Genomic DNA, 27,169 nt, shown 5'->3' on the forward strand with positions numbered 1-27,169 from the left:
GTGTAGCAGTAGACCGGCCGGAGTGACCATGCTGAACCCTGTCCAACCCAAACAACGGCCACAATGGGCACGTGAGCATCAGAACTGGACCATGGAGCAATGGATGAAGGTGGCCTGATCTGATGAATCACGTTTTTTTTTTTTTTTTAAATCACGTGGATGGCCGGGTGTGTTCATGTCGCTTACCTGGAGAAGAGATGACACCAGGATGCAGTACAGGAAGAAGGCAAGCCGGTGGAGGAAGTGTTAATGTTATGGCTGAGTGGTGTATATTATATGTAAAACTTTATATTAAGGTGCTCATACTAATACATTACTGTGTCTATAGTAAACAACATTCAAATAGTAAAAATGGATTCAAAAAGACACTGTTACTTAAAGAAGAACGTGCACTCGTTTATATGGTGAACCGCTCTGTGAGGAGGCATTTATTTAATATTTATGAAAGGATTCTCAGTCAGGATGCAGGACATTGTGCTTTCCGGCTTTCTCTGTAACATGACAAGCATGTGTTTATTGTCTTGTGAGGGAGTTACTGATTATAACGCAAGTAATAACAGCAACTTATGGGCATTTCAATAGCATTAAACGTAACTATAAAATGGTCAAAAAATGGAACATGTTATTTGTTAATACATGAGTAAATTGTAATGGTTGGCAAATTGCTGTGGTTTAAGAGGAATAATACACTTAGGAAATGTCTCCTATAGCGGCATGGCATGTCGTGTTATTCCTTAATTATTTTCATGAAGGGTGCCAATAGTTCTGGAGCCGACTGTATAGAAGGGTAGGACCGCAAAAATGTTTGGACATATGAAATAAACGTCAAGCTAACTACATATAATCTGTTATATACTGAACTCAAGCAGTGACTACCACACAATGGCCCTCTCTCTCTTTTCCACACTCCCTCGTTCCCACTCGTCTTCCTTACCAATGGCGTCTTCCTGGCCAGGTGCACCACCAGTCGAGAGGCTAAAGAGAGGGCAGCACAGTGCAGCTCCACGCTAAAAACACAAACACACACAAACACACACCAGTCATCATATATTTCCATGTACAAGTGGTTTCACAATACTACTATGTGGTATACAATGCCTACCAGGCTACAGTAAATAAACAAAAACAAGCCCCACGCTGACACTTTCACACACTTCGGTGCGGTCAGAAACGCTGCCTTTCATGAAACAGGTGACACGCACCATGCGCTCAATTACAGGGTGCTTGAACAGAAATACACCCAGCAAATGTGCAGTTACACAACGCCTCCAACAGTAACACGAATGAGTCAAAGCACAAGTGTGGGGCAACGTTACACAATCGCGCACACAGGCGTGCGTGCACACTCGCTGCCAATATTACGGCGTTGCTTAATCACAGAGCAACTGCCGCACTCCAAAACACTGGCGCTGTGTCGCCGAGGACAAATAGACCACTAAACCGATTTCTCAACACTGATCTTAAGGCGGGAAGATCGGCCATGCCGAGGGGTGCTCTGGCTTTACACGGGAACGCTTTTTGTAATTCTATACTGCAGGGTGTGTATTCATTCATACAGGCCTGAAATGAGAAAGGTGCCTGTAATTCAGACTTGAGGCCCCTTCAGCCTTGTACTGCAAAAACGCACACCGACACACACACACACCTGTCGCCAGGTGCATGACCCAGAGACAGACACCCACATGCCTACACACACACACTTTTAAACAGATTATTTATGTGCGAGCGCATGCAGATAACCACAGGTACACGAGGCACATGGAGGTAGCTGTGAGCCTGCAAACGGTGAAAATCAATATCCTTCATGCTCGATCTCGGCTGTGAATGGATGATTGGCGTATACAGGGGAGCTGCTCACCACAGGCATGTGTGGTCTCTTTCATGGTGGAAGCCCACATCTGAAACCAGTGCGCCCTTCCTCCCTGCCAGCACAGTACGAGCGACCTTCTGCCACCGCTGTGGTCATACCCACAGCCCTAACCGCCGCTATTCATCAGGATCGGGTGTTCTTAAAGACAGAACTAAGTAGGCCGGTGGGTTTTTAGTGTCGGTGGAAATCTTTTCTGGGTGTGGTAAAGGACACAGCTAGCCAGAAATGCTAACGCTGCTTATTAGACAAACGACCAGCAGCTGCATCAAGTGCTCACCAATGGCGGAGTATCTGACCAGACGGTCATCTTTGAATAGAATGTTGTTCAAATTGAACCCAGAGTCAGAGTTGGTCAATCTGGTCACCTGTGTGTGGAGGTCTCCGCCATAGAGAGGAGGTGATCTAGTGCCTCGTCATCGCTTAGGGACATACTGTTGTCTTGCCATGGCAGGATGGAGGACAGTGGGAGGACCGAGAGGATCTGCAGAACCTAAGGGAAAGACAAAAAACACCATTTAAAGTGGAAAAAGTTCATTGTTAATGTAATACAAATAAGTGGTAAATGTTCTTACATTTTAACTTAACTTACATACCAATTTAGAACATCATGCGTTCCACTGGGAAACTATTGGAACGCCAAGGCCAATTCATTTGTTTGTGCTGTACACTAAAGACATTTGGGTTTGAGATCAATTGATGGATATGAGACGAGAGTTTAGGATTTCAGCTTTTATTTCCTGGTATTTACATCAAGATGTGTTAAACAGCAACCTTTTGTATAAGACCACCCACTTCTTTGGCAAGCAAAAGTATAAGAACAGATAAGTCTTGAAATAAATGAAATTATTAATATTTGGTAGCATATCCCTTACTTGCAATAACTGCATCAAGCCTGAGACTCACTGATATCAAATTGTTGGTTTCATCTTTTGTGTTACTTTTCCAGGCTTTTACCACAGCATCTTTAAGTTGTTGTCAAATTGGGCGTGTTCTCCCTTCAGTCTCCTCTTGGACTTGGCCAGTCTAAAACCTTCTTGCTGCATGATAAAAGTTCTTCATAATTAACCTGGATGCATTTCTCAGGACAAAATGTTCCTGTGACACGACAGGGGAATGTAACATGGCCCAACACAAAGCGTTACCACACCAAAGTTGACTATTTTCCAATAACAGCACAGTTTTTTTTTCTGTTTTTGGTAAAACAAAACAAAAGCTCTGATAGTTACAAAGCGCTTACGCTGGAGACTCCTTCCATAAACAATTTCATTATCCATTTATTATTAGTTTTAGGATATGTGGAGCATCCACCATAAAAGTTCCTGTGAACGAGATGGTATTAAAGAAATAATAACATATTAGACTGAGTGTTTTAATAGAAACCGATCATTTGAATTACAGCCAGCACCACTGTCAGAACAGCTGTAATAAAAATAAATAAAGAATAAATCAACACCAAATACATTCAACAATTAAACAGATTTCAATCATTTATCTGTTGAATAAGATCTCGTAAATATACTTTACAGACTATATATACGGTATGCTTTGTATAATCCTAGTTGCCATCCTAGTGATTGTCGGTTAATCTGTTTATCTGCTTTATTATTGTTAATATAACCGCTACTGTTTTATTCATCATGTTATTACAACACTGTAACTGATGTTTTTATACGGTCACGCCCATCCCTGTGTGTCTTGCTGTCTGCCTCTTAAGTTCTTCCTCTGGTTCCTCCTTTGGTGCAGTGCAGAGCAAGGAGTCTAGCAGGATTTCCCCTCTCTTTTTCATCTCTCCATCCTCCCACAAGTCAAACACATCTGGTTCAGACCCAGCTGTGTCATCTTCACTCAGATTCAGAAAGGGCTCTCTGATCTGCAACGGACCTTACGGAAAATTGTTTCTCTTTCCTCTCTTGGCCCCCTTGCTTTTCTACACTCTCAACAAATGACTGCACTCTGTGACTGTGGTGGTGCCTTTGTACCTTCAGGATGTATGTGCCCATAATAAGTTATAATATTTCATGTTTTCAGGTTAAAAATAAATAAATAAATAAATATAAATATATATATATATATATATATATATATATGTATGTATATGTATATGTATATATGAATGACTGACAGGTCAGGGAGTAGGCAAAGACAGGACTTCCATTAGACACTGGTGCATGAAGGTGTTAGAATCTTAACCATCAACAAAATCAAAACTGGATAAACACCCACAGTGTTTTCTAACTACAGTTGAGATCCTTGCAGAATCTGCAAAATATGTTAATAATAAAAAATAAGACTATAAGTTATTTAGTCCTGCCCTGAATAAGCTATTTCACATACCAGATGTTTACATATAGTCCACAAGACACAATAATAACTGAAATTACACAAATGAACCAGTTCAAAAGTTTACATACGCTTGATTCTTAATCCTGTGTGTCGTTACCTGGATGATCAACGACAGTGTTTATGTTTTGTGATAGTTGTTCGTGAGTCCCATGTTAGTCCTGAGAAGTTAAACTGCCCACTGTTCTTCAGAAAAATCCTCCAGGTCCTGCACATTCTTTACTTTTCCAGAATATTCTGCATATTTGAGCCCTTTCCAGCAGTGACTATATGATGTTGAGATCCATCTTTTCACACTGAGGACAACTGAGGGACTCGTACACAACTATTACATAAGGTGCACATATTCACTGATGCTCAAGAAGGCAACACGATACATTAAGAACCGGGGGGGTGGGGGGTGTAACCCTAACAACAAATTCAAGCTACATTTCTTAAATGTGTATCTAATTTCCTTACTGTTTTTTTTTTCTTCTTTTTTTAAAGTCTGAGTGTTCTGGACAGCAATGGGTTAAAACAGACTCTTTTACAGCCCACAGTAACTGACTGGGGCCTTATGTATTTTTGTTCCTGATTCTGTTTCTCGCTCTCTCACACACACACACACACACACACACACACACGATGAATGTGATCTAGAACATACATGACTCATAAGCATTGTCAGGAAAAGAAATAGCACATGAGGCCTTGCATTTCTACAGAAAACCTCCTGACCGTTAAACCCATACGAGTATGAAACTCATCCCGGTGTTCCTCTTTTCATGTTACTTCCCAGAATGCTTTAGTGAAGAGGGCTCGCCATGGAAACCCAGGCAAAGTGAGTCCCTGGAGCAAGCAGGAGCAGTTTCCCAGCAGCCTTTTAAACATTAATGGCTGGCCAATAAAACACACAGCAGCGCACTGACACAGATGGTAAACACACACACACATCATGTGTGTGCACGTACATGTGTGTGTGCTTGTGCTTAAAGCATCTCTGATGCCTGTGTATAATGATAGGAATGGCAGAACCGAGTAATCAAGTGTTTATGAGGAACTGAAACAGGACACTTTTTGATAAACACCCCCCCTTTTCTCTTTCTCTACGTGTGTTGTGTTTTTCACACACTACATGCATCTGGCTGTCTTTAGTCCATGAGTGGATGTAAATGTAATGATCAAATACAGGAGAGGCCTTTCTGGGAGCTGATTTGTTACTGAGGAGCCATTGTACATTCAGCCAGTCAGAGAGAGTTTGGATTGTAGTGCAGATATCATTTAAACAGCTGGAGTCTCAGAACAAAGCACTTTGATCACAACTGTGAGAAACGATGGCAAGATGGATGAACAAGAGGCAGTCACAGCCACGGTGGTATAAAATGCAAAGGCTCGGTTTTAAAACACTTTTATTTGTTGACACAATGCTTATTTTTCCCCTTCCTTCTCACTCGTAACTTCTGTTTTTCTCCTCCAAATTTCCTTTTCCCTTTTATCTGCTTCTGTATTTGATTATTAAAAGCTTTGTCCAATAAAATCTGACCTGAAACCTGATCAGAACTTCATCTAAGTCCTAAAGTTACATAAAGACAACCCAAGCAAACAAATGAACACAGTTTGTGTTCATTTACATTATAGTTCTTGCATTTATTTACCGAGCAACGTTAACCAACACTAAATATCTTTGCTGGGAAAAGTATGTAAATTTAAAGGGGTAACTGAAGTCAGGTGTTTCAGTCAAGGGGGTGGCAATAAGGCGCGAGTTTAACAAGCCCTCCTATGTTTCAAGAATATAAACTTGGATCTTCACTATTACAGTTTGGTCTTCACCACAGGTTTACAGAATTGTGCCATGCCTTGATCACAGGAGATTGCTGGGGACGTCAGAAAGAAAAGTTATTGATCCTCGCCAGGCTGGAAAAGGTTACAAAGCCATGTCTAAAGACCTCCACCAATTCACTGTGAGGCAGATGATACACAAATGGAGGAAATTCAGCACCACTGTTACTCTCCCAAGGAGTGGTCATCCAGCAAAAATCATTCCAAGGGCATGGCAAATAGTATTATTGCAAGTCACAAAGAACCCCAGGGTAACATCTAAGGAACTACAGGCCACTTCTGCATTGAGTAATGTCAACGTTCATGAGTCCACCATCAGGCAAATATGCAACAAGAACAGTGTGCATGGCAAGATAGCAAGGACGAACCCACTACTCTCCAAAAAGAACACTCTTGTCCATCTGAAGTTTGCTCACGTGTATAAGCCAGAAGCCTTTTGGAAGAATGTTCTGTGGACAGCTGAATCCAAAAGAGAACTTTTTGGTTTAAATGAAAATCATTTAATTTCATCCCAAAAGTGAAACATGGGGTGGTAGTATCATGGTTTGGGGCTGTTTTTCTGCCTCATGTCAAGGACAGCTTGCCATTATTGATGGACCTTATGAATTCTGGACTGTACCAGAAAATTCTACAGGAGAACGTCAGGTTACCTGTCCATGAACTGAAGCTTAACCGTAAGTGGGTCACACAGCAAGACAACAATCCTCAGCACACAAGTAAATCTACAAAGAAATGGCAGAAGTAACCTAAAAAGAGCAGTTCATACAAGAAAGCCCACCAATACCACGGAGTTGAAGCAGTTTTGTAAGGAGGAACGGGCCAAAATTCCTACAACCTGTTGTGCCGGACTGATCAATTTGGCTGAAGTTATTGCTGGTCAACGATGTCACATTGGTTACCGAAAGCAAAGGTTCACATACGTTTTCCGACAAATATATTTAACGTTGGATAATTTTGCTCAATAAATAAATGTAAAAACTGTATTTTTTTAGTGTCATTTGTTTAATTGGGTTCTCTGATCTGATCACATTTCTGGTCAAATTTATACAGAAACACAGAAAATTGTAAAGGGTTCACAAACTTTATGGCTGCACTGTAATTATATGTAGGGGTATAAGGTAAAGACACATTCTGACTGATCGCTTTACCCATTGTATGCTTTAAGAAAGTATTTTACGTACTAAAAAAATAAAATAAGGCAATAACTGCATCCTCTCACCTTTGCTAGGCAGGTGGGGTGTGGCTCATGTAATGCCAGGTTGGTTAAAATGGACACACTGAGGCCAAACAGCGGAAGTTGGTGTTCCCCGTTGGTCTGCAGTCTTTCCAGGAGCCGCTCCAGTGCCAGCTGCCTAACTTCGTAATGCGAGCACTGCAGCAGGCGTCTAAGGAGGTCTTTGAGTTGCCCCTCTGCTTCCTGTGTGCTCCACAGGGCAGATGACTCCATAGCGATGCTGGTTGCCAAATGTGCCAGGCTCTGTAGGTACTGCGTCGCCCCAGGACCAGAGAGATGCACCTCGTTCGGTCTGCGAGGAGCCACAAGTTCGGAGTCCATGAGGATGGCTGATGTCTCTGCACGAAGCTGCTTCAGCTGAGAATCTGAAGGAAGGCAAGTATAAGAGTTAGGACTTGGTTGTAATTAGTTGCAGAAGCATTTTAGGGCAAAAAGCGGTCTTGTGGTTACAGTGGCACAGGGAGCATCATACAGAAGAATCATTTCAGAAACTGGACCCACTTATTGAAAATGCACAGTGGAAACACTGACAAAATAGATATTTTGATAAATGGATTTTTTTTAATGATGAATTTTTTATAATAGCACAGCGAGGACAGTAATTCACCCTCAAAGCAAAACATGGTTTATATTAATGCGCTCATCCTAAGACATTATCGTTTCTAGATTAACAGTTTACACAGGCACTTGTCTGGAATGCGCTCCACATAATTAAAAATGATTAAAAAGGTGTAATTCAGTACGTTTACATGGACAACAATATTCCGATATTAACCCGATTAAGACAATACTCTGATTAAAAAAACTACCATGTAAACTGCTATTTCTGATGACCTTAATCCGACTAAAGTCATACTCAAAGTAAACACGAATTGAATTACGACATGTGGAGTAGTTCTGTTTTAGATGATGTGGTGTTTTCTGTGCTGAGTTGTGTCAGTGCTTTGTAACAGTCAGATGACATGGGGAAGTCTTCAGAGCAAAGGGCACTGTTGTTTCTCTAACACAATAAGCGTCTTTTTTTTTGTCCTATTAACTTCAAGAGAGGAAAATAATCAGGCTGGTGATGGAACAGTTTATAGCTACTATAACACAAACCTGTTGTTGATTATTTTTCCTATACCAGCTCGCCCAGTCATGTTTTATCCTTCACTTACAACACTTCAATGTACACTATATGGCCAAAAGTAACGTGGACACCTGACTATCAAATAACCCATATAATGATGTTCCCCAAACTTTTGCCACAAAGGTGGAAACACAAAATTGTCTACAATGTCTTTGTATGTTGTAGCATTAAAACTTTCCTTCACTGCAACTAAGAGGCCCAAACCTGTTCCAGCATGACGATGCCCCTGTGCACAAAGCGAGCTCCATACAGACGTGGTTTGCCAAGGTCGGTGTGGGAGAACTTGAGTGGCCTGCACAGAGCCCTGACCTCATCCCCACTGAAGACCTTTGAGATGAACCAAACCATGTGTTTCGGTGTCTTCACCCTCTTCAACGCGAATTCCATGTCGGTGCGGGACACCCAAAATCAATAAAGTTGCCATATGATATGATGACACTTATCTCTGCCGATTGGGCATTCGCAGGTGCTGTACCTCAATGACTGACGCTCGACATGCACCTATAATGCAAACAATTTAACCCTCACCCTAACATTTCCAAAAGACATTGCCAGTGCTGGGTTTATATTAGCCCAACGATACACCTGTAGCTATCCGGGAGGTGGCAACTAGCCTAACTTCACCATACCTCCAAAACCTGGCTGGTACATATTTAGCTTTTCATCTTCGTTTAAAGTTATAGCAGTCGTGTACACTGTTGTTGTTGTTGTTTTTAAATACTTAAGCCAGAACATGGCATATCATCTTTAAATGTCAACTGTTGCTGTACGCTTTTGGGATCTGAAGGGGTGTTTGGACCCGGGAATGGCGACGTCAGTCATAACAAGCCGACATCGCAAAATGTTGTTAGGAACCTCACAATCTCACAAGTCGGGTGGCAGTGGCTCAGGTGGTAGAGCGGGTTATTCACTAATCGTAGGGTTGGCGGTTCGATTCCTGGTCCACATGCCAAAGTGCAAGACACTAAACCCCAAGTTGCTCAATGGCAAGCAAGCACCTTGAATGGCAGCTCTGCTACCATTGGTGTGCGAATGAGAACTAGTGTAAAGCGCTTTGTAGAACCGCTAAGGTTAAAAAAGTGCTATATAAGTGCAGATCATTTACCATAGTCCAAAAAAAAAAAAGGGAAAATTCTATACTTGGTATTATGAATACCAAGTCCCATGTTTTGGTCTGAAGACCTTCATTTGATTATTATATAAATAAATTCAGATCATTTCTATTGTTTGATTGTGACACATAACTAAATCTACTGATCACGCCATGTTTCTCCAGCAAAGTTTCAGCATGTTTCTTCAAAGCACGGTGACTCTGAAGCAGCGCCTATCCCTCTGAACCACAGCAGCTCTGAACTGCCGATTGTGAATCCTCTGAACCCACTTACACATTGTGCATGTGCGCACATAACAGCCTCTTTAACAATCATAACCTATAAATGGATCAGCATATGGAGCATATGGAGCACAGAGGGCGGGCAGCACTTTCCAAGTCCCTGCAATGCCCGTGTATCAGTGCAGCTCTTACTGACCCTCGGTCCATTACAGCAATCCTGTTAGGTTACAGTAAGAACCATGACCTCTGTTTATGCAGAACGGAATAACTTAGTAAACCAGATATACTTGATCTAATCGGACATGGCACATCACGGAGTGCCAGCATAGACAGGAAAAACAACATCCTCGAAAACAGTCTTTCCCATCACTTTGCAAAGAACCACTTGGTACCTGCATGAACAAGCTCTCTGGAATGCTTTCAATCACAGAGAATCAAATGGAAACATCGAGATTAGGCAACGCAAGATAAATTGAAACCAACATCATTCCAAATAAAACAGAGAGAGAGAGAGAGAGAGAGAGAGAGAGAGAGAGAGAAAAAGAGAGAGAGAGAGAGAGAGAGAGAGAGAGAGACTCTGTCTTGCATAATATGTTTAAGCCTCTGAGCCTGAGGAAAATGGAACACCACAGCAATAATTCATGTAGAAAATAAAAGGCACTCCTCAGCAAGACAGCATGAGTATGTGTGGCTGTGTGAGCATGTGAATATATGTGTGTGTGTGTGTGTGTGTGTGGGAAGGGGGATGAGGGCTGCAATGAGTTTCATAAGAATGTACTTTCTTTCAGAGACACGCATCCGTCTAAAACCATTTAAGGCTGACTCATTGTGAAAACTGATCTAACCGACACCTCGACCACCATGCTCAACTACCAAACGCCATACTACAAAAAGTCTCTCACACACACACACACACATACACACACACAAAGTGATTATGGGTTAGTTGCTTGGTTTCTGCTTTGAACAGAAATTCACTGCTTATTGCTTAGAAAAAAAAAACTGTATAGTGGAGGGTCTTTAGTCGTTGCAGTGGAACACACTACAAACACACATGAACACGCACAAACACCTTGCTACCCTTGTGAAGAGCTTCTACTGAAAATTAACACAGCCAATTAATCCTATGCTTACACAGGCCTCTAACCCTAACCTCAGTAACCAAAAGGGGGGGGGGGGGGGGGGGGGGGGCATGGAGATAAACCAAATGTTCCTACAAGGTCAAAATGGTCAGATATTCCTATCCTTGTGGGAGATGTTTGTTCCCCACCAAGATAGAAAAACATGTGCACGCTCACGCGCGCACAAAATCCACAAATTGTAAAAACGGGAACACAAGCTCTCTGAAGCTCGCTTGTAGCACATATGGGGAGGAAGCAGACCACATTCCCATCATAGAACCCGCTCCGACTAAATACCTTCTCTTGGTGTGTGTGTGTTTTCGAGATAAGTGCCTTGTTTTCCATAAGCGTCAAGTTATTTACTCCATTTTAAAAAATCCAAGAATCTCGATCTCGCAACAAGCAACTGGCCAAACAAAGTTTAGTGCTGGACATAAATGTTTGATAGCAAATCTGACAAACAGCCCAATAAAAAAAAAACAGACCGTCTCTCAAAATGAAACCAGACTACATGCAGCTTTCCCTGAATGACTGAATCAGGGATCTAGTTTGTTTTTGCTCATAAATGTTTCAAAAACCAACCACAGCCAAGTTGTCTATAAGAATGAAAGGTAGCCTGTGTGTGAGAGAGATAAAGAAAGAGACAGGCGCTGAGGGGGAACTGAGTTGCTGCTGTTTTTACTGGCGAGGGTTTAACTGGATATAGTGAGGGGGGTTTAACAAGGCTGTATGGATCGACCACTGCAGCGTCAGAGAAATCCTCTCTCATCCACTCTCTCACACGCACACTGCCAGCGGTCTCTGGAGCTCCATGAAAGCAAATGGGAGCTCACGCAGGAACTGTCCAATACGGCTCAACTTCTTTCTTATGAGTCCGAGCCAGTAAAAGTGAAAAAGCTCAGTTGTCTGACGACTTCTTTTTTTTTCCCCCACTTCCATGTGCGAGTGCTCTAAAAAAAGCTCTAAATGAATAAATACAATATTAGAATAAAAAATTTATAATACAGAAATGTCGACCTTCTGAAAAGTATGTTCATTTACTTGGTGGGGGCTCGTTGTGCAGGAATTACTGCATCAATGCGACGTGGCATGGAGGCAATCAGCCTGTGGAACTGCTGAGGTGTTCTGGAAGCCCAGGTTGCTTTGATATCGGCCTTCAGCACGTCTGTACTGTTGGGTCTGGTGTCTCTCATAGATTCTCTATGGGGTTCAGGTCAGGCGAGTCGGCTGGCCAATCAAGCACAGTAATACCAAGGTCAGCAAACCAGTTACTAGTAGTTTTGGCACTGTGGGCAGGTGCCAAGTCCTGCTGGAAAAGGAAATAGCATCGCCATAAAGCTTGTTATGGAAACAGGTGGAAGCATGAAGTGTTCCAACATCTCCTGGTAGACGCTGCATTGACTCTCGACTTGAGAAAACACAGTGGACCAACACCAGCAGATGACATGGCCCCCCAAATCACTGACTGTGGAAACTTCACACTGGACTTCAAGCAACTTGGATTCTGTGTCTCTCCACTCTTCCTCCAGACCCTGGGACCTTGATTTCCAAATGAAATCTTCCCCATGATTGTAGTTGTGTGTACTGAACCAGACTGAGAGATTAAAGGCTCAGGAAACCTTTGCAGGTGTTTGGAGTTAATTAGCTGATTACAGCTCTTCTCAGGTCAACATTTCTGTATTATACATTCTTTATTCGAAAATTTTGAGATACCGGATTTTTGATTTCCATGAGCTGTAAGCCGTAATCATCAAGATTAAAACAAAAAAAGGCTTGAAATATTTCACTTTATGTGTAATGAATATAGAATATATGAAAGTTCCACTTTTTGAATTAATTTACGGGACAAAATGAACTTTTCAATGATATTCAAATTTTTTTAGTTGCATCTGTAAATTTTAAACAGCTTGCCAGAAATCTGGTTGAGACTAGAGGTGTGCATCAGACTGGTATCCTGTGGGAAGGGGGTTTTTACTTTCATACAGATATGAGGACAAAGAAAGGGCACATTCATTAACGTGAATTAGGCTACTAGTTTGTTTATATTTTGTGAAATAGACTCAACTAAATTCATTAGAAAATGTTGCAGACAGATACAAACAAAAACTGTCAATTGTACCCCTCCCTGATTTTCTCCCTAGTTTAGTCATGGGTGGCGCATCACAGTCGGAGGAAAGCGCTATCCACTCAGTTCTGCATACATGAGCTCACAGATGTCCATCATTGGCTCATGTCACTGTATTTAAGAGAGAATATGCCAACCCTCCCTCCCTGAGAGCATGGCCAATTTTGCTCTCTTGGGCTCCCGGTCACTGATGGGTGTGGCATCACCAGATGAAAGGGCAAATGCTTTTCTGTTTGCCCACTCGGGAGCCTAATGTAGCTGATGTTGGTGTTTGAGCCAGAATTGACAGAGACTGCCAGTGTTTCTGTTTTAAGCCACAACCACTACAAGTTTAAAATCAAATACTGATACAGATACAAATACTTGGAGCCCTAACCAGATACACATACAGACAGTGGTATTGCTTTACACTTTTAGTAAATGCCAATGTGGGGAGATCTGCTCATGATCCAAAACATTCAAGCTCATCTCTGAAACATGGTGGAGGTAGTGTCATGGCTTGGACTTGCCTGGCTGATTCTGGAACAGGTTCCTAATCTTTATTGATGATGTAACTCACGATGGTAGCAGCAGAACGAATTTATAAGTTTACAGGAACAGTTTGTCTGCCAATTTACAGAGAAATGCAGGGGAGGAACTTTATCATGCAGCAAGACAATGATCCAAAACACACGGCCAACTCAACAAAGGACTTTATCGGGGGAGGGGGAAGTAGAAGGTTTTAGAATGGCCAAGTCAATCACCAGAACTTAACCCAGTTGAGCAGCATTTCACCTCCTGAAGAGGAAAGTGAAGGGAGAAACCCTGCAGTAAAAGCCAGGAAAAGCATCACAAAAGAAGAAACCAACAGTTTGATGATATCAACTGCAAGCAAGAGATATTCAACCAAATATTAAGTGCTATTTACTTCAAGACTTATCTGTTCCTATACTTTTGCTTACCTAAAAATTGTGTGATCTGATACAAAAAGTTCTAAGTAGGAGTCATATCATGATTTTTAAACATTTTTAAAATGTTAATTATGTTACAAATTTTTAGCTAAGAAAACAATATTAAGTAAAATGCATTTTTAAAATAAATCACGCTTTGCCCCAAAGATTTTTTATTTAGCCCCGATTAATTCTCCACTTGGAGTGGTTTGTCACTATGTAACTGAACGTCAGTAATAGAAGACCGTCTGTAACTTTATATCTTCAGTGAACGGAGGTGAAACCAATCAGATGGGGTTTACATTAAAACATTTTTAATGTTTGTTTATTGGGTGTAATAGAAGAGGTTTACATACTTTAATGTAAAAAAACAAAACAAATAAAAACAAACGCATTATTTGTCACATACTGGACACTATTGCAGTGCCTCTCTTCCCAGGCTACCCAAAATGCTCAGTTTCTCCAAAGCCCCTCCTTCCAAAGAGCCCACAGTGCTCTGATTGTCTAGCTAACCTGTTATGTTGTGATTGGCCAAAAGCCTCAAGCGTTTGTCGGAAAAGTAACGCCCCTTGAGTTAGCTTCAGCCCCCAAGGCTTCTAAAGCAATTCTAAGCTCCTAAGCAACACGTCGTTGGTTTTAACGTATCAGTTACAGCCCGAGTCTGATTCGGGAAACGCGGATGATCAAGTGGAAGCAACTTTGCAAACATGACTTGAGCAGAACGGTTCACAGTGGAACGCTTTTAATTTTGTAACACTCTTACCTTTCAGATACGATGTGAATTCAGACCCCGCTGGCGGGTTGTCTATAGCATGTACACAGCTTCTGTGTCCACAGGAACTCATGTGATATATCTTTGAAAAGCTAGGATTCTTGTGAATCGACTGATAAACCATTTCAAGATACGATCACAACTGCAGCTACAATCAACGTCCCTGTCAGACGACCGACATACAAAAACACTTATTTAAAAAATAAAAAAAAAACACTGTGGCAACTTAGCAAACTTTAGCTAGCATGTTAGCAACTACATAGGTCTACAACTGAGCCACAACACAAAACTCCACATTTGAACAGTCAATAGCAGATACTTCATAAAATAATCAAACATTCATATAGATGCGCAAGATTGTCCAGGCAAAGTGGGAATCGCACCATTTTTCGGGATTAGCCTGTGTGAATTGCCGGCGTTGCACTGTGCACAAGCAAACGTTTGGGTTGTACTACACAGGAACAGCGTTATAAATAAATAGTAACCACAGATTCCTAATTTCGTCCATTTTCGTCACGCCAAACAAAGGGGTTTTGCTTTCGCAAGTTTTTCAAATGGTTTTATACCCTTGCCAAGATCTGTCTTGACACAATTTGAAAATCACAGAGGTCTTTGGTGAATTCCTTGGACTTTATCACTTGGTTTTTGGTCTGTGAATTGTGAGACCTTATACACGTAGGTGTGTGCCTTTCTAAATCAAGTACAAGCAATCACATTTGCAACAAGTGGTTCGCACATTTGCCTACAGGGTTGATGGTTCGATTCTCGCCTCTGCCCTGTGTGTATGGAGTTGGCATGTCCTCCCTGTGATTCGGGGTACTTTCGCACCGAAACACACAAGGTCTCCGCGACATGGCGCATGAATTCACTGAAGCCTCACCTTCTTTCTTTTTGGCTGCCTTTGGACGGGATCATGCCGATAATGCATGCTGCGATGTAGACAAATTATGGAAGTAAAACGATGCGTTTCGGGCAGGTCTGGAGCAGTGTACTCTGTTAGATAAAATAAATCGCTTCGGTTGAGACTATGAGCTTTGTGACTTTGCAGATCTTATACATGCACAGACAGACACATTACACACCCAAGCAAAAGGAAACCATTAAAAAGCATGATACGATTCCTTCAACACATCGAGATGTAAACACCAGGAAAGAAAAGCTGGAATCGTGAATTCTCGTCTCATATCCGTCTCTGATCTCAAACCCAAATGTCTTTGGTGCATAGCACAAACAAATGAATTGGCCTTGCCGTTCCAATAGTTACAGAGAGGACTGTACATCCTGTACGGTGAGAGGACACCATTTACATGCTTACACTTTAAACAGTAAACGGTCAGAATGACTTGCTATGACGTGGGTTCTCACTCTGTATGTGAAACGTGGCCATTACAAACAGTTTCTACAGGCAATGTTTTGCATTCTTTCATGCAAGACCTCCAAGCCTCATAGACTCCCCTTTCTCTCTGTCTCTCTCTCACACTCGCATACGTTTCTAGGAAGACCCAGTCTGAGCCTTGCAGCAAAGCAAGCTCATGAAATCGACACTGTTTACTTGGAAAGGGTTGAATAACAGGTTGATGTCCAGTCAATGATTTTTGAGTTCTATGATGCTTGATAACAATTCGATTTACTTATCTTTTTATTTCTACGGTATCTCTGCTCATTCAGAATCTCATTTAACAATAGAGTTTTTTCAGTTCGCTAACAACTCCAGTCAACCGGTAACAAGAATGAACTGGCGTGATGGGGAGTAAACTTTGGAACTAGAGCCTTATCTGTCACAAGACACCACAATAACTTTTCTGTAATGCAAGGATTGTCTCTTGCTCCAAGCCAGCGCTTCCCTTAATGTTCATGGTCAGCTTGTTAACGAAGGTGGACCATGTTGGACATTTTTAATTTCTGAGGACAGAGCTCAGGACAACGAGAGACGTGTGTTTTCTCAGGGCATCTCTCACTTAGGATGAAGAGGCAGTACAGCTGACGTGTTCTTAAATAAAACAGCTTTCAGCTGTTTTTAACTAGCTGGATAAATGACCAGTATTTCTAATAGTGATATTGAATGTTGCAGTTTTGAGGGCATTCTGTTCGACAGCTACATTTTGACAACCGTGTCGAGATATTACAACTCCGATTAACGTATGACAGAACATGGGCACCAACTGATGATTGTTCTGTGTTATCTGCACTTAGAATACGTACAGAGATTCATAATTCAATCATTGGTTCATCTTCAGAAAAGCTTTAACTTGGTTCACCCAGGGCCACCAGTCCATCGCAGGAAACCAAGCACATACACAAGTGTTCACACGGTCATTCACACCTAGGTGTCAAATTAGCATAGCCAATCCACCTCCGGGCATGTTTTTCGGAGGTGGGAAGAAATCGGAGAAGCAAGAGGAAACTCACGCAGTCAGGCAGAGCAGATGCAAAACTCCACACAAACAGTTAAACCAACCTCAGGATCAAACCAGGGACCTCTGAGCTGTGAGGTGGCAATGCTACCTGCTGAGCCACCATGCTGCCGTGCAGGGGACTGTTTGTTTTAATCCCACTGTCAGACAGTCCAGCAGGAAGTTTGACCAATCCTGCCTGCCCCCAGAGTTATTATTTTTGTTGAGTTTGGCTGGATGGTCAGCTTTACGAAGAGTCCTGGGTGTTCCCAAACTTCTTCCATTTCACAACGTTGGAGCCCAGTGTGCTCCTGGAAACAGTCAAAGTTTTACAAATAGTTTTATACCTATGCCAAGATCTATCACAATTTGAAATCACAGAGGACTATAATGAATTCCTTGGACTTTATCACTTGGTTTTTGGTCTGTGAATTGTGAGACCTTATACACGTAGGTGTGTCCCTTTCTAAATCAAGTACAATCAATCGAATTTGCCACAAGTGGACTTCAGTGGGGGCATGGTGGCTTAGGAGTTAACATATTTGCCTCGCACCTCCAGGGCTGGGGGTTCGATTCCCGCTGGATTGGCAACCTGTCCAAAGCTTCATCCACCTTGTGCCCAGAGTCCTCTGGGATAGGCTCCAGGCTCCCTGTGACCCAGTGTAGGATGAGCTGTACAGAAAATGAATGGATGGATGGATTCCATCTCAAAATAATGAAAAAGAAAACAGGATGCATCTGAGCTCAATTTGGAGTGCCTTTAGCCAAGTACCTCAATTATATTTAATATTTCAGTTTTTGATTTTTAAGCATGATCAGTATTAGCGTGCTTATGGGTTACTGTGTAAAGATTTACAGCAAAAGCAATCCCCCCCCCCAAAAAAAAAAAAAAAATCAAAAATGGCAAAACAAACAAAAAATTTAAACCACTTCAAATTTAATCTGTAACACAAAGTGTGCAAAATGTGAAAGGGTCTGAATACACTAAACTCACTGTTCATTATTTATACCCATTTGTGCTCGTGTGTATTGGGTGCTTAGGAAAGTGTGCCGGTTCAAAAATAAAGCTTGGCTGGTGATTCCCCTTGCTAATAAAGCAAATTTTAATGTGCGATGCAGAGCCTGATTTCAAAAAAAAAAAAAAAAAAAAAAAAAAAAAAAAAAACACAACACAGGCACTGCTGAACAGTGTTGGGTAAGCTCTCAAAAAAAGTAATCCACCACAGATTACTAATTACTACTTTAAAATTGTAATCTGATTACATTACTGATTACTGCACGTAAAAAAAATAATCACATTAGTTTACTTTCACCGTACTTTCAAAACCTCTCAAAGCTTAAAAAAATAAATAAAAAAATTACACTACAAAGTGAAACAAAGTTCTTTTAGTGATTTTAGCGTGCGTCAATGATCAGAAAACGCAGGATTCATCTTAAAACTTGCTTACGGTGTTGTCACGGTTTGTAGGACTACCAGAGTGATAAAATAGAAAACTATCCTAACCAGACTAGTCTGGGGTCACTAACCAAGCAGAGGCACAGCTAAGCTATCACTGTATGAGTTTAGCTGCAGATACAGAGTATCTTTCCTTATGCTCTGCTCATATCATGTTCACGTAAACTGGAACTCATATAGACATTTACACACCTTGTTTTCCTGCTCAGCATCACAGGATGTTACTGTTTCAGTTTCAACCCATTTACTGGTTTAATTTTTTTATCTATCTATCCATCTATCTATATCTATAGATATATATCTCCTCACACTGACTGTAAGCTAGCGTTTGTCAGAACTGAGAGCTGTCAGCCAATAAGACATGAGTATTTCCATGTATTTTCCTGTAAACCCCGTCTGATTGGTCTCGCCTCCGTTCACTGAAGTTACAGACGATCTTCTTTTACTGATGGTCAGTTACACAGAGACAAACCGCTCCAAGTGGAGAATTATTCGGGACTAAAGAAAAAAAATCTTTGGGGCAAAACGTGATTTATTTTAAAAATGCATTTTACTTAATATTGTTTTCTTAGCAATAAATTTGTAACAATTTTACTGACATCAGTGACTAATCAAATGACATCCATTTAAAATGTAATGCGCTACATTACTGCGTTATCAGAAAAAGTCATTCGATTACTGTAACGTGTTCTACCCAACTCTGCTGCTGAATGGAAAATGCAGACAGCTTGGCATTCCACCACGTGTTCGCTGGAGTCACGTGGTGACTGGATGTATGAGGTACGTACCTTCGACAGAAGCAGAGGGAGATGTACACAGAGTAGACAGCACGTCCAGCATCGTCCCCCTCGTCACCAGACATGGGTTTTGTCTGACAGACAGAGAATGTGTGTTATAAATGTCAAACATGTATTTTTTTGGTTTTCCCAATGCAAAAAAGCCCAACAACAACAAGAAAATAAATGTTTTAGGAGTTCCTTTATTTGGATTTGCTGTTGAGCGCAGCTTTAGGGTACAGTGGTCACTAACATGCACTCAGAGGACTGGAGACTGAAGAGAGAGCTGACAGGGACATCAGTGTCACATACGCCGGGAATTCTGACTCGCTTCCAGACTAGCCACAAGAGTAAAGAGTGTGTGTGTGTATGGTTATCGTGTATATGGTGGAGCACATATTGGAGTATGTGTGCGTGTGAGTCTGAGACCACAGGGCAGTGAGAGCCCACAGCCATGTGTGAGAACAAGGAGTGCAGTGTTCAGGGCTGACGTCAGCGTTTCATCACCCAGATATTAATAACACACTCGCTCTAACACACATTCTTTCTTTCTCTCCCTCTAAGATGCATGACCCTTCCCGCCTGCAGCCGACTTGCTTTCTCTTTGTCTTTCTCTCCCAGAAGCCCCTCCGCCTCCACAAACACACACACGAACTGTACCGACCTCTGTGGAGCATCACAGTCCGTGCAATGAATAGACAGCGCCCGTCAAAACCCAGTCAGAGCAAGTACTCAAAGGCCCAATCGATCTTTGTAGTGAGAATATTCCTCAAGAATATTCCTGAAAGCAAACTCGAGTCATGATTCTGGACTCCACCTGCCTAAATAGATTAAAAACCAAAAAAATTTCTTTTTTTTTTTTTAACTGCAGTTGAAGGGATTCTGATTCTGGGCCACCCAGTAGCAGTTAAGCTAATATATTCTGGTTTGAAGTGCCATGTTTCAGACAAATGCCCAGCGGAGGGATTAGCGAACACCTGGGTAGGTCTGGAAGGCTGAGCGATCAAACACGGGAGCCGTGGAACGGCCCACTGAGCAAGAATTCACCCCGTCATCTTAATCAAGCACCAGCAACAGACTACCCACCCTTTTTTTTTTTTTTTTAACCATATCTCTCTCTGCTACATGTTCTCTCGATCAGTCTTTAATAATCAGACCAACATTTAACCAAATAGTCTGGTAAAAGTAGCGCTTCAAATTCTTCATTCAAGTTAACATTCAAAAGTTTAAAAAGTTTGAATTTACTTAAAGTAAGAAAGATAAAAAGACTTCTGATATCTGACTGAAATCACACACTCGAGAAAGTGTCCAGTTTCAGGAAGCCTGCTCCCATTGTAGCCTCAGATTCCTGTTCTTGGCTGACATGAGCAGAAACTGATGTGGTGCTTCTGCTTTTGTCGCCCATCCACCTCAAGGCCTGACATGCTGTACATTCTGAGATGTTTTTCTGCTCTCCACAGTTGTAAAGCGTGCTTATTTCACATTGTTACCATAGCCTTCCTGACAGCTTGAACCAGTCTGGCTATTCTCACCGACAACCAGCTGCGTCCACCTACAGAACTGGTACACCATGGATGTTTTTTTCTCTCTACATTTTGGTTGTTTTATGCACCATTCTGTGTAAACTTTACGCATGGTTGTGTGTGAAAATCGCACAGGATCAGCAGTTTCTGAAATACTTAAACCAGCTCGCCTTGCATCAGTGTCACAAAGTCACTGATCTCACGGGGTTTTTTTTTTTCTTACTCACATGTCAGCTGAAGCTCTTGACCTGTATCTGCATGATTTTGTACATATTGTGCTGCTCCATGATTGGCTTTTTGGATCATTTCATAAACGAGCAGGAGCACAGGTGTTCCTAATAAAAGGGGCCGATAAGTATATATAATTATAGAGAAATGTGCTATTTTTCAAAATGTAGAGGTTTAAAAAAAATTTTTTTTAATGAAACTCAGTTAAGTACAGTAACGCAGTAATGAAACTTTTGTTCTACTTTCCCACCTTGTATATTTCGAATGAGAGGCACTGAAAAGGAACAGAAAGTCAGAAGCCAGTTCATTACTCCTCTTTCTTTGCACTGTTAATCATTACCCCCAGCAATAGTATTTGGGCAGTATGAGTACGAGATCAGCAGCCCACTGTGGCACGTTCTAGTCTTTAAGATGTATACAGGTCTGCTCTGAGGACAATACTCAACTAAATCAGCCTTTGAAATGTGAGCCGGAGCACAAAGGTGAAACCAGAGGGGTTTCTCTCGCGCCTTGGAGTCTTTTCTCAGCGAGAGATGATCTCACCGCTCTCTACATGAGGTCTAAAGGCAGGTGCAGGATCAATCCTATAGACGTTAGAGTAATGACTGCACGTCAATGGCGTTAATAGCAGGCTCCTGCCAAAGGAATGAAGTGGTGCGTCGGTTCTGTCGGCAGCAGTGCTGCTTATATACACATTTAATCCTCTCACCCTGTGGAAGTGGTTTTGTTCACTTACTAGTTCTGTGCTATAACAAGTTTACTGAGGATTGCACATTTCCACTACACATTGAATCGTGCATCATAAGAGAGGACAGAAGGCACTTTCAATGGACATCAATGCAGCAACTCAGTGACCTCAAAAGCATTTTTCTTCACTGTTCTGTTTCTGTCTAGCTGCCAAAAGGCTGAATTATGCCTATAGAATGCTGAGTGCCTGACTGTGTGTGTGTGTTTACCTTGTGGCAAGCCAAACTCTTGGTCTGAGGGCCCTGATGAACTCACTGTCCTGGTCTCCTGTTGTCTGGGGTCGATGAGAGTCAGCCAGGTAGGAACGCAACAGAAAGAGCACCTGCAGAGAAAGAGTGGCTTGAGTGGAGAGGGCAAGAGGGTAAAGTTAGAAATGTTTCAAATAACTTCTTATACATTCTGGCTCAAGCTCCAATAACCAGATTCAGGGATCTGCTGCAGATGACAGCATATAAATGTGATATTTGCTGTTTCTCAGGGCTAATTGTTTGTATTTTGTCCTTGCACATTCATTGTGCATTACAAATAAGAACGATTTTATATCAAACTTAATCACACACATCTTAAGAGTTGAGTAAAGGTACAATTCGCGTAATTGTCCAAATGAACTTGGAAGCAAGCCAAGAGCTCTTTAAACGCCGTTGAATAGACGTATTAATTACGCAAATAAAGAACTTACACACATACCAATTTCCCATTTAGCTAGCTGAACCCAAGTTGCCGTCTATGCATAGCAACTCGGTGAGTAAGCCTGCAAAAAAAGTCTCTTTTCTGGGCTGCAGGCACACTGTGGAAGCTATTCATTATGCACCAGGCAAAATCAGGCCTGACCGCGGAGCTCCACGCCTGGCCTCTGAATCACGGACACCCAGCTCCCCCCTAACGATGGAATGGTTCGGCCGAACCATTCCAGAGGCTCGGAGCTCCCTGCACTCTCTGGCCCCTCGCAGGGAAGTGGAGGGTATTTATAGCCACCAAATACATGACTTGTGACCGAGTGCAAACCAGCAATGGGGAAAGAAGCGGCGGCAAAGAGCAAAAATAAATACCGCATCACAGCCCATAATTCAGTAGAGTGTACAGAAGCACACCCGCATCTAGACTGTCAGACTACCTTCTGCACTGTCGGCCTACAGGCTGACCTTTAACATACTTAGGGTGGCTTGCACCAATAAGGATTAAATTAAGCACAGTTTAGAGCTAATCTAGGATTTATTGATCTGGGCTTTATTTTAAATCAAGTTATGTTGCACCACTTAATTTTAAACACAGATTAACAAATCGGGGATTAGAATTCTAACCTGCGATTAAAACCTCCATTTACAATACGTTTTCTCCGCCATGATGGATTCGCCATTGAAAACACTGCGGCAGTGCATGCGGATCTCATAAACGTGGAAATATATGAGTTCTCCAATATAAATCCTTCACTTCAAAGGGCTCGTGAACTTTAAACTTTGCATTTTTTAAAAATTCAACTGCTGTTATTAACCGCTCATTCGCATAACCGATACAGGCTGAGAAAATGAAAACATTTAAATACAAAAATGTAAAATCTGAGTTTAAAGTGATTCAGCAAGCAGATTATAGTTAATCCAGGTTTATTGTGAAATTAAATCCAGGATTAACGTGATGGTTTAAATGTAAGCCTGCTTATTTTTAAACAAGGTTTAAAGTTTGGTGTAATAGAATTATTAGATAAACCTTGATTTAATCTAGATTTAAGCTTAATCCTTATTGGTGTGACCCACCCTAAGAATTAGCATTGCCTTTCAGGCACTGATTTCTTCTGTTTTACAGTCTTTATTACGCTACTTGCACATAAATATAGCCTAAATAATATATGACGTACACACACAAAAAAAAAGAATGCAAAAGTACTAACAAAATAAATTGGATGGGCTCAGTGGATATGACACTGGACTTCTGATGAGAAGGTTGAGAGCTCAAATCCAACCACCACCAAGCTGCCACTTGCACTAGAGCAAGGCCCTTAACCCTCAACTGCTTAGTTGTATTAAAAATAATAATAATAATAATAATAATAATAATAATAATAATAATAATAATGAGACAAAAGTTGCTCTGGATAAGGGTGTCTGCCAAACACAGTAAATGTGAACGTAATATTGCAGGAGCTCACACTTCATTCACTGGTTATATTTTACCAACGATGAGCTGGTGTCACATGTTTGCTATTTGGCAAGCGTCACCACACCAAGGGTGAAGAGACAAAACAGTCCTGGTCTCAGGCCTGATTCTCAGGCAGGCTCAGCTCTCAAGAGATTCTGTAATCAACATTATTACAAATGTGTTTGCGCTTCACTGAAATGATGTGAACTGCTGCAGGCCTCTCGACCTGTAAACAAGTCAAAGCCTTGCGACACGAGAAAGGTGTGTATGTATAGGCGTGTGTGTATATATATATATGGATTTTGTAAACGCATACACATGCTACAGCTATTCGTATGTACGTCTAACAGCATCTGCAAACAACCGAACAAATGAGCTGCTAATTTAGTGTGCAACCTGTTGACCATCCATTCAAGAACATATGTCACATACATTACAGCAGAGTGAAATTCTTTTCTTCGCATTTCCCAGCTAGTTAGGAAGTTGGGGTCAGAGCGCAGGGTCAGCCACGATACGGCGCCCCTGTAGCAGAGAGGGTTAAGGGCCTTGCTCAAGGACCCAACAGTGGCAGCTTGGCGGTTTTCCCACTCGGTCCATAAATCTCGCACAGACACAAAAACTGAGTAGCATTTCCACAGCCAAACAGCTCCTTCACACCATCCAGCTGTAGAATGCAGACAGCTCAGTATCACCATGTACTTACAGCGTGTCATTAAAAAATAGACAAGGCATTTATAAGAACATTCAGTTCTGCACTGAAGCTTGGCAATTATATCCTTTTCCCAACATGCATCAGTGTTTTTCACATCATACATCATCAGCTGATCCGACCATATAAACACACCACCTACTATCACCTCACCGATACACATAAACACACTCTTTTAGGCTATCAGCTCCAAATCTGCTTGTGCACAAAAAATATTTCCATATTCAAAGGCAACAAGGCACCAGGCTGCCCTGTCTTTAAAAAAAAAAAAAAAAAGAAACTGAAGACAAAAAAAACACAGGGAGAGGTCTGAACTCTTCCCCTCTCACTCAATAACTTTTTTAGGGTCTTATTCCATACAGAATGGAGTTTCCAAGAAATATAGATGGATGGAAAAAGACAGGGGGTTGGGGGGGGGGCGTGTGCAGGAGATGAAAGAAAGACTGTTGGCCTCAGCTTTCAATATCACTAACACACAAATGCAGGCACACGCACACCCTTCATCCATTCCTCTACAAGCTCCTTCTTTCACCACACCTCCTCCCTTCTTCCTTCCTTCCTTCCTCAGCCCATCTGCAAGGGGCTTTCCAAAAACACACGTGGCAGCCATGACAGGAAAGAACCCTTCAAAACCACCTCCAATAAGCCTACAGCTGAGTGCATCTCTCCCTCCTCCAACACCACCTTCTCATGCTAAAGCCTAAAGCAGCTCCCACGCCATTACTCCCACCGCTCTGACACACACAGCCTTCTTACCCCCTCAGTTACCCCACACTGGAAACAAGTTCACTTTCACCTTCTCACGCTCCAGCTCTCATTTCAAAGGAATAGACTGACTATAATACCGGTTTATACGCTCAAATCAGCAGACCTTACACAGAAAGCAAAGGAATTAAGAAGTTGCTCTATGATCCGGACCTGTAAGAGAGTTCCGTGGATGTGGTTCTGCTGTATTCCTGGGCCTGCTTTCACAGGAAGGTCCTCCAGCAGTGTCCTGATGGTGGAGGGGACGTCGGTGACCAGAACAAACGGAACTAGAGCTCGGGCCGCCATCTCCCGAATGCGGTACACAGCGGATCGAGAACACCTAGAACAAATAAGAATTTTTTGTCATTTATTAAACGTTATCACCTGTAACTCAAAAAAATGAACTCCAAACTTTAATCATATCTGAAAACAGAGTGCTGTGATAAAGTATGTGTCCCCATCCTGATTTCTTCTGTTTTTGTGCATCTCTCATACTAAAGAAATTAAATTAAAACAAAATCTTAGATAAAACAAAGGCAGCCTGAGTAAATGCTATTTATTGAAGTAAAAAAAAGTTATCCAATACCATCTGGGCCTGTGTGAAAATGTATTTGCCCCCATAGTTACCAATTCCCCATATCTATGAAGCTGCATTCGTAATGGGGTTCAGCTGGACTAGACACAACCAGGCCTGATTACTGCAAACTCTGTTCAATCAAATCAACACTTAAATAGAACTTTTTCAACAGCATGAAGTTGGGTAAAAGGTCTTACCCAGTAACACACTCTGACAAAGTTGAAAGAAATTCCAGAAATGATTAGGAAGAAGGTGATTGAAATTCATTAGTCTGGGAAGGGTTACACAGCTATTTCAAAGACTCTGGGACTCCAAAGAACCACAGTGAGAGCCCATTATCTCTAAATGGGGAAAAAAAAAAAAAACTTGGCACAGTTGAAATAAGAAGGTGATGTGAAACAGGTGAGGCAATGGTCTAATCATAGTACACGAAGTAGCCTCCAAAAAGGCCCAGTCCTTCAAGATCGAGAATGGGTCGAGGCTCGACAGTCTACCAACAGATGTATCAACGAATAATTCAGCACTTTGAGAACAACATTCCTCAAAGACAAATCGGTAGGATTTTGGGCATTTCACCTTCTACAGTGCACAATATAATTAAAAGCTTCAAGGAATCTGATCAAATCTCTGTGCGTAAAGGGCAAGGCCGAAAACCTCTTCAGAATGTGCACGATCTCCGATCCCGCAGACATCACTGTCTTAAAAACAGTCATGAGTCTGTAATGGATATCCTGACATGGGCTCGGGAATACTTTGGTAAACCTTTGTCAGTCAACAACAAGGTTTTACTATGCAAAGCAAAAGCCATACATCAACCCTATCCAGAAGCACCGCCGACTTCTCTGGGCTCGTTCTCATCTGAGATGAACAGTAGCACAGTGGAATCGTGTTTTCTAGTCTGATGAGTCAACATTTCAAATAGTTTTTGGACAAAACAACCATCGTGTTCTCCAGACCAAAGAGGAAATGGACCATCCAAGCTGTTATCAGTGTCAGGTCCAAAAGCCAGTGTCTGTCATGGTATGGGGGGGGTGTCAGTGCCCATGGCATGTGTAACTTGTACATCTGTGAGGGCACCATTAATGCAGAAAGATGTGTACACATTTGGGAGCAACATATGTCGCCAAAACACATTCTGCCCAGATTACAAGTTCATGGTTGCGTAAGCAGAGAGTGTGGGTACTAGCATGGCCTGCCTGCAGTCCTGAC

General features: G+C 41.8%; 1 protein-coding gene across 3 annotated transcripts in view; it reads right to left on the reverse strand.

Moving 5' to 3' along the window:
• thada (THADA armadillo repeat containing) overlaps positions 1 to 27,169 on the reverse strand; it is a 101,845-nt gene that overhangs the window by 9,626 nt on the left and 65,050 nt on the right. For all 3 annotated transcript variants that reach the window (XM_017463655.3, XM_047154310.1, XM_017463656.3), the window contains 6 exons: positions 25,555 to 25,723; positions 22,004 to 22,116; positions 19,309 to 19,391; positions 7,248 to 7,627; positions 2,236 to 2,360; positions 935 to 1,007 (listed from right to left, as the gene is read on the reverse strand). In XM_017463655.3, coding sequence (XP_017319144.1) covers positions 935 to 1,007; positions 2,236 to 2,360; positions 7,248 to 7,627; positions 19,309 to 19,391; positions 22,004 to 22,116; positions 25,555 to 25,723 — 943 coding nt within the window. The remainder of the gene's footprint in view (positions 1 to 934; positions 1,008 to 2,235; positions 2,361 to 7,247; positions 7,628 to 19,308; positions 19,392 to 22,003; positions 22,117 to 25,554; positions 25,724 to 27,169) is intronic.

Source organism: Ictalurus punctatus, chromosome 3 (genome assembly GCF_001660625.3).
Source record: "Ictalurus punctatus breed USDA103 chromosome 3, Coco_2.0, whole genome shotgun sequence".
NCBI lineage: Eukaryota > Metazoa > Chordata > Actinopteri > Siluriformes > Ictaluridae > Ictalurus > Ictalurus punctatus.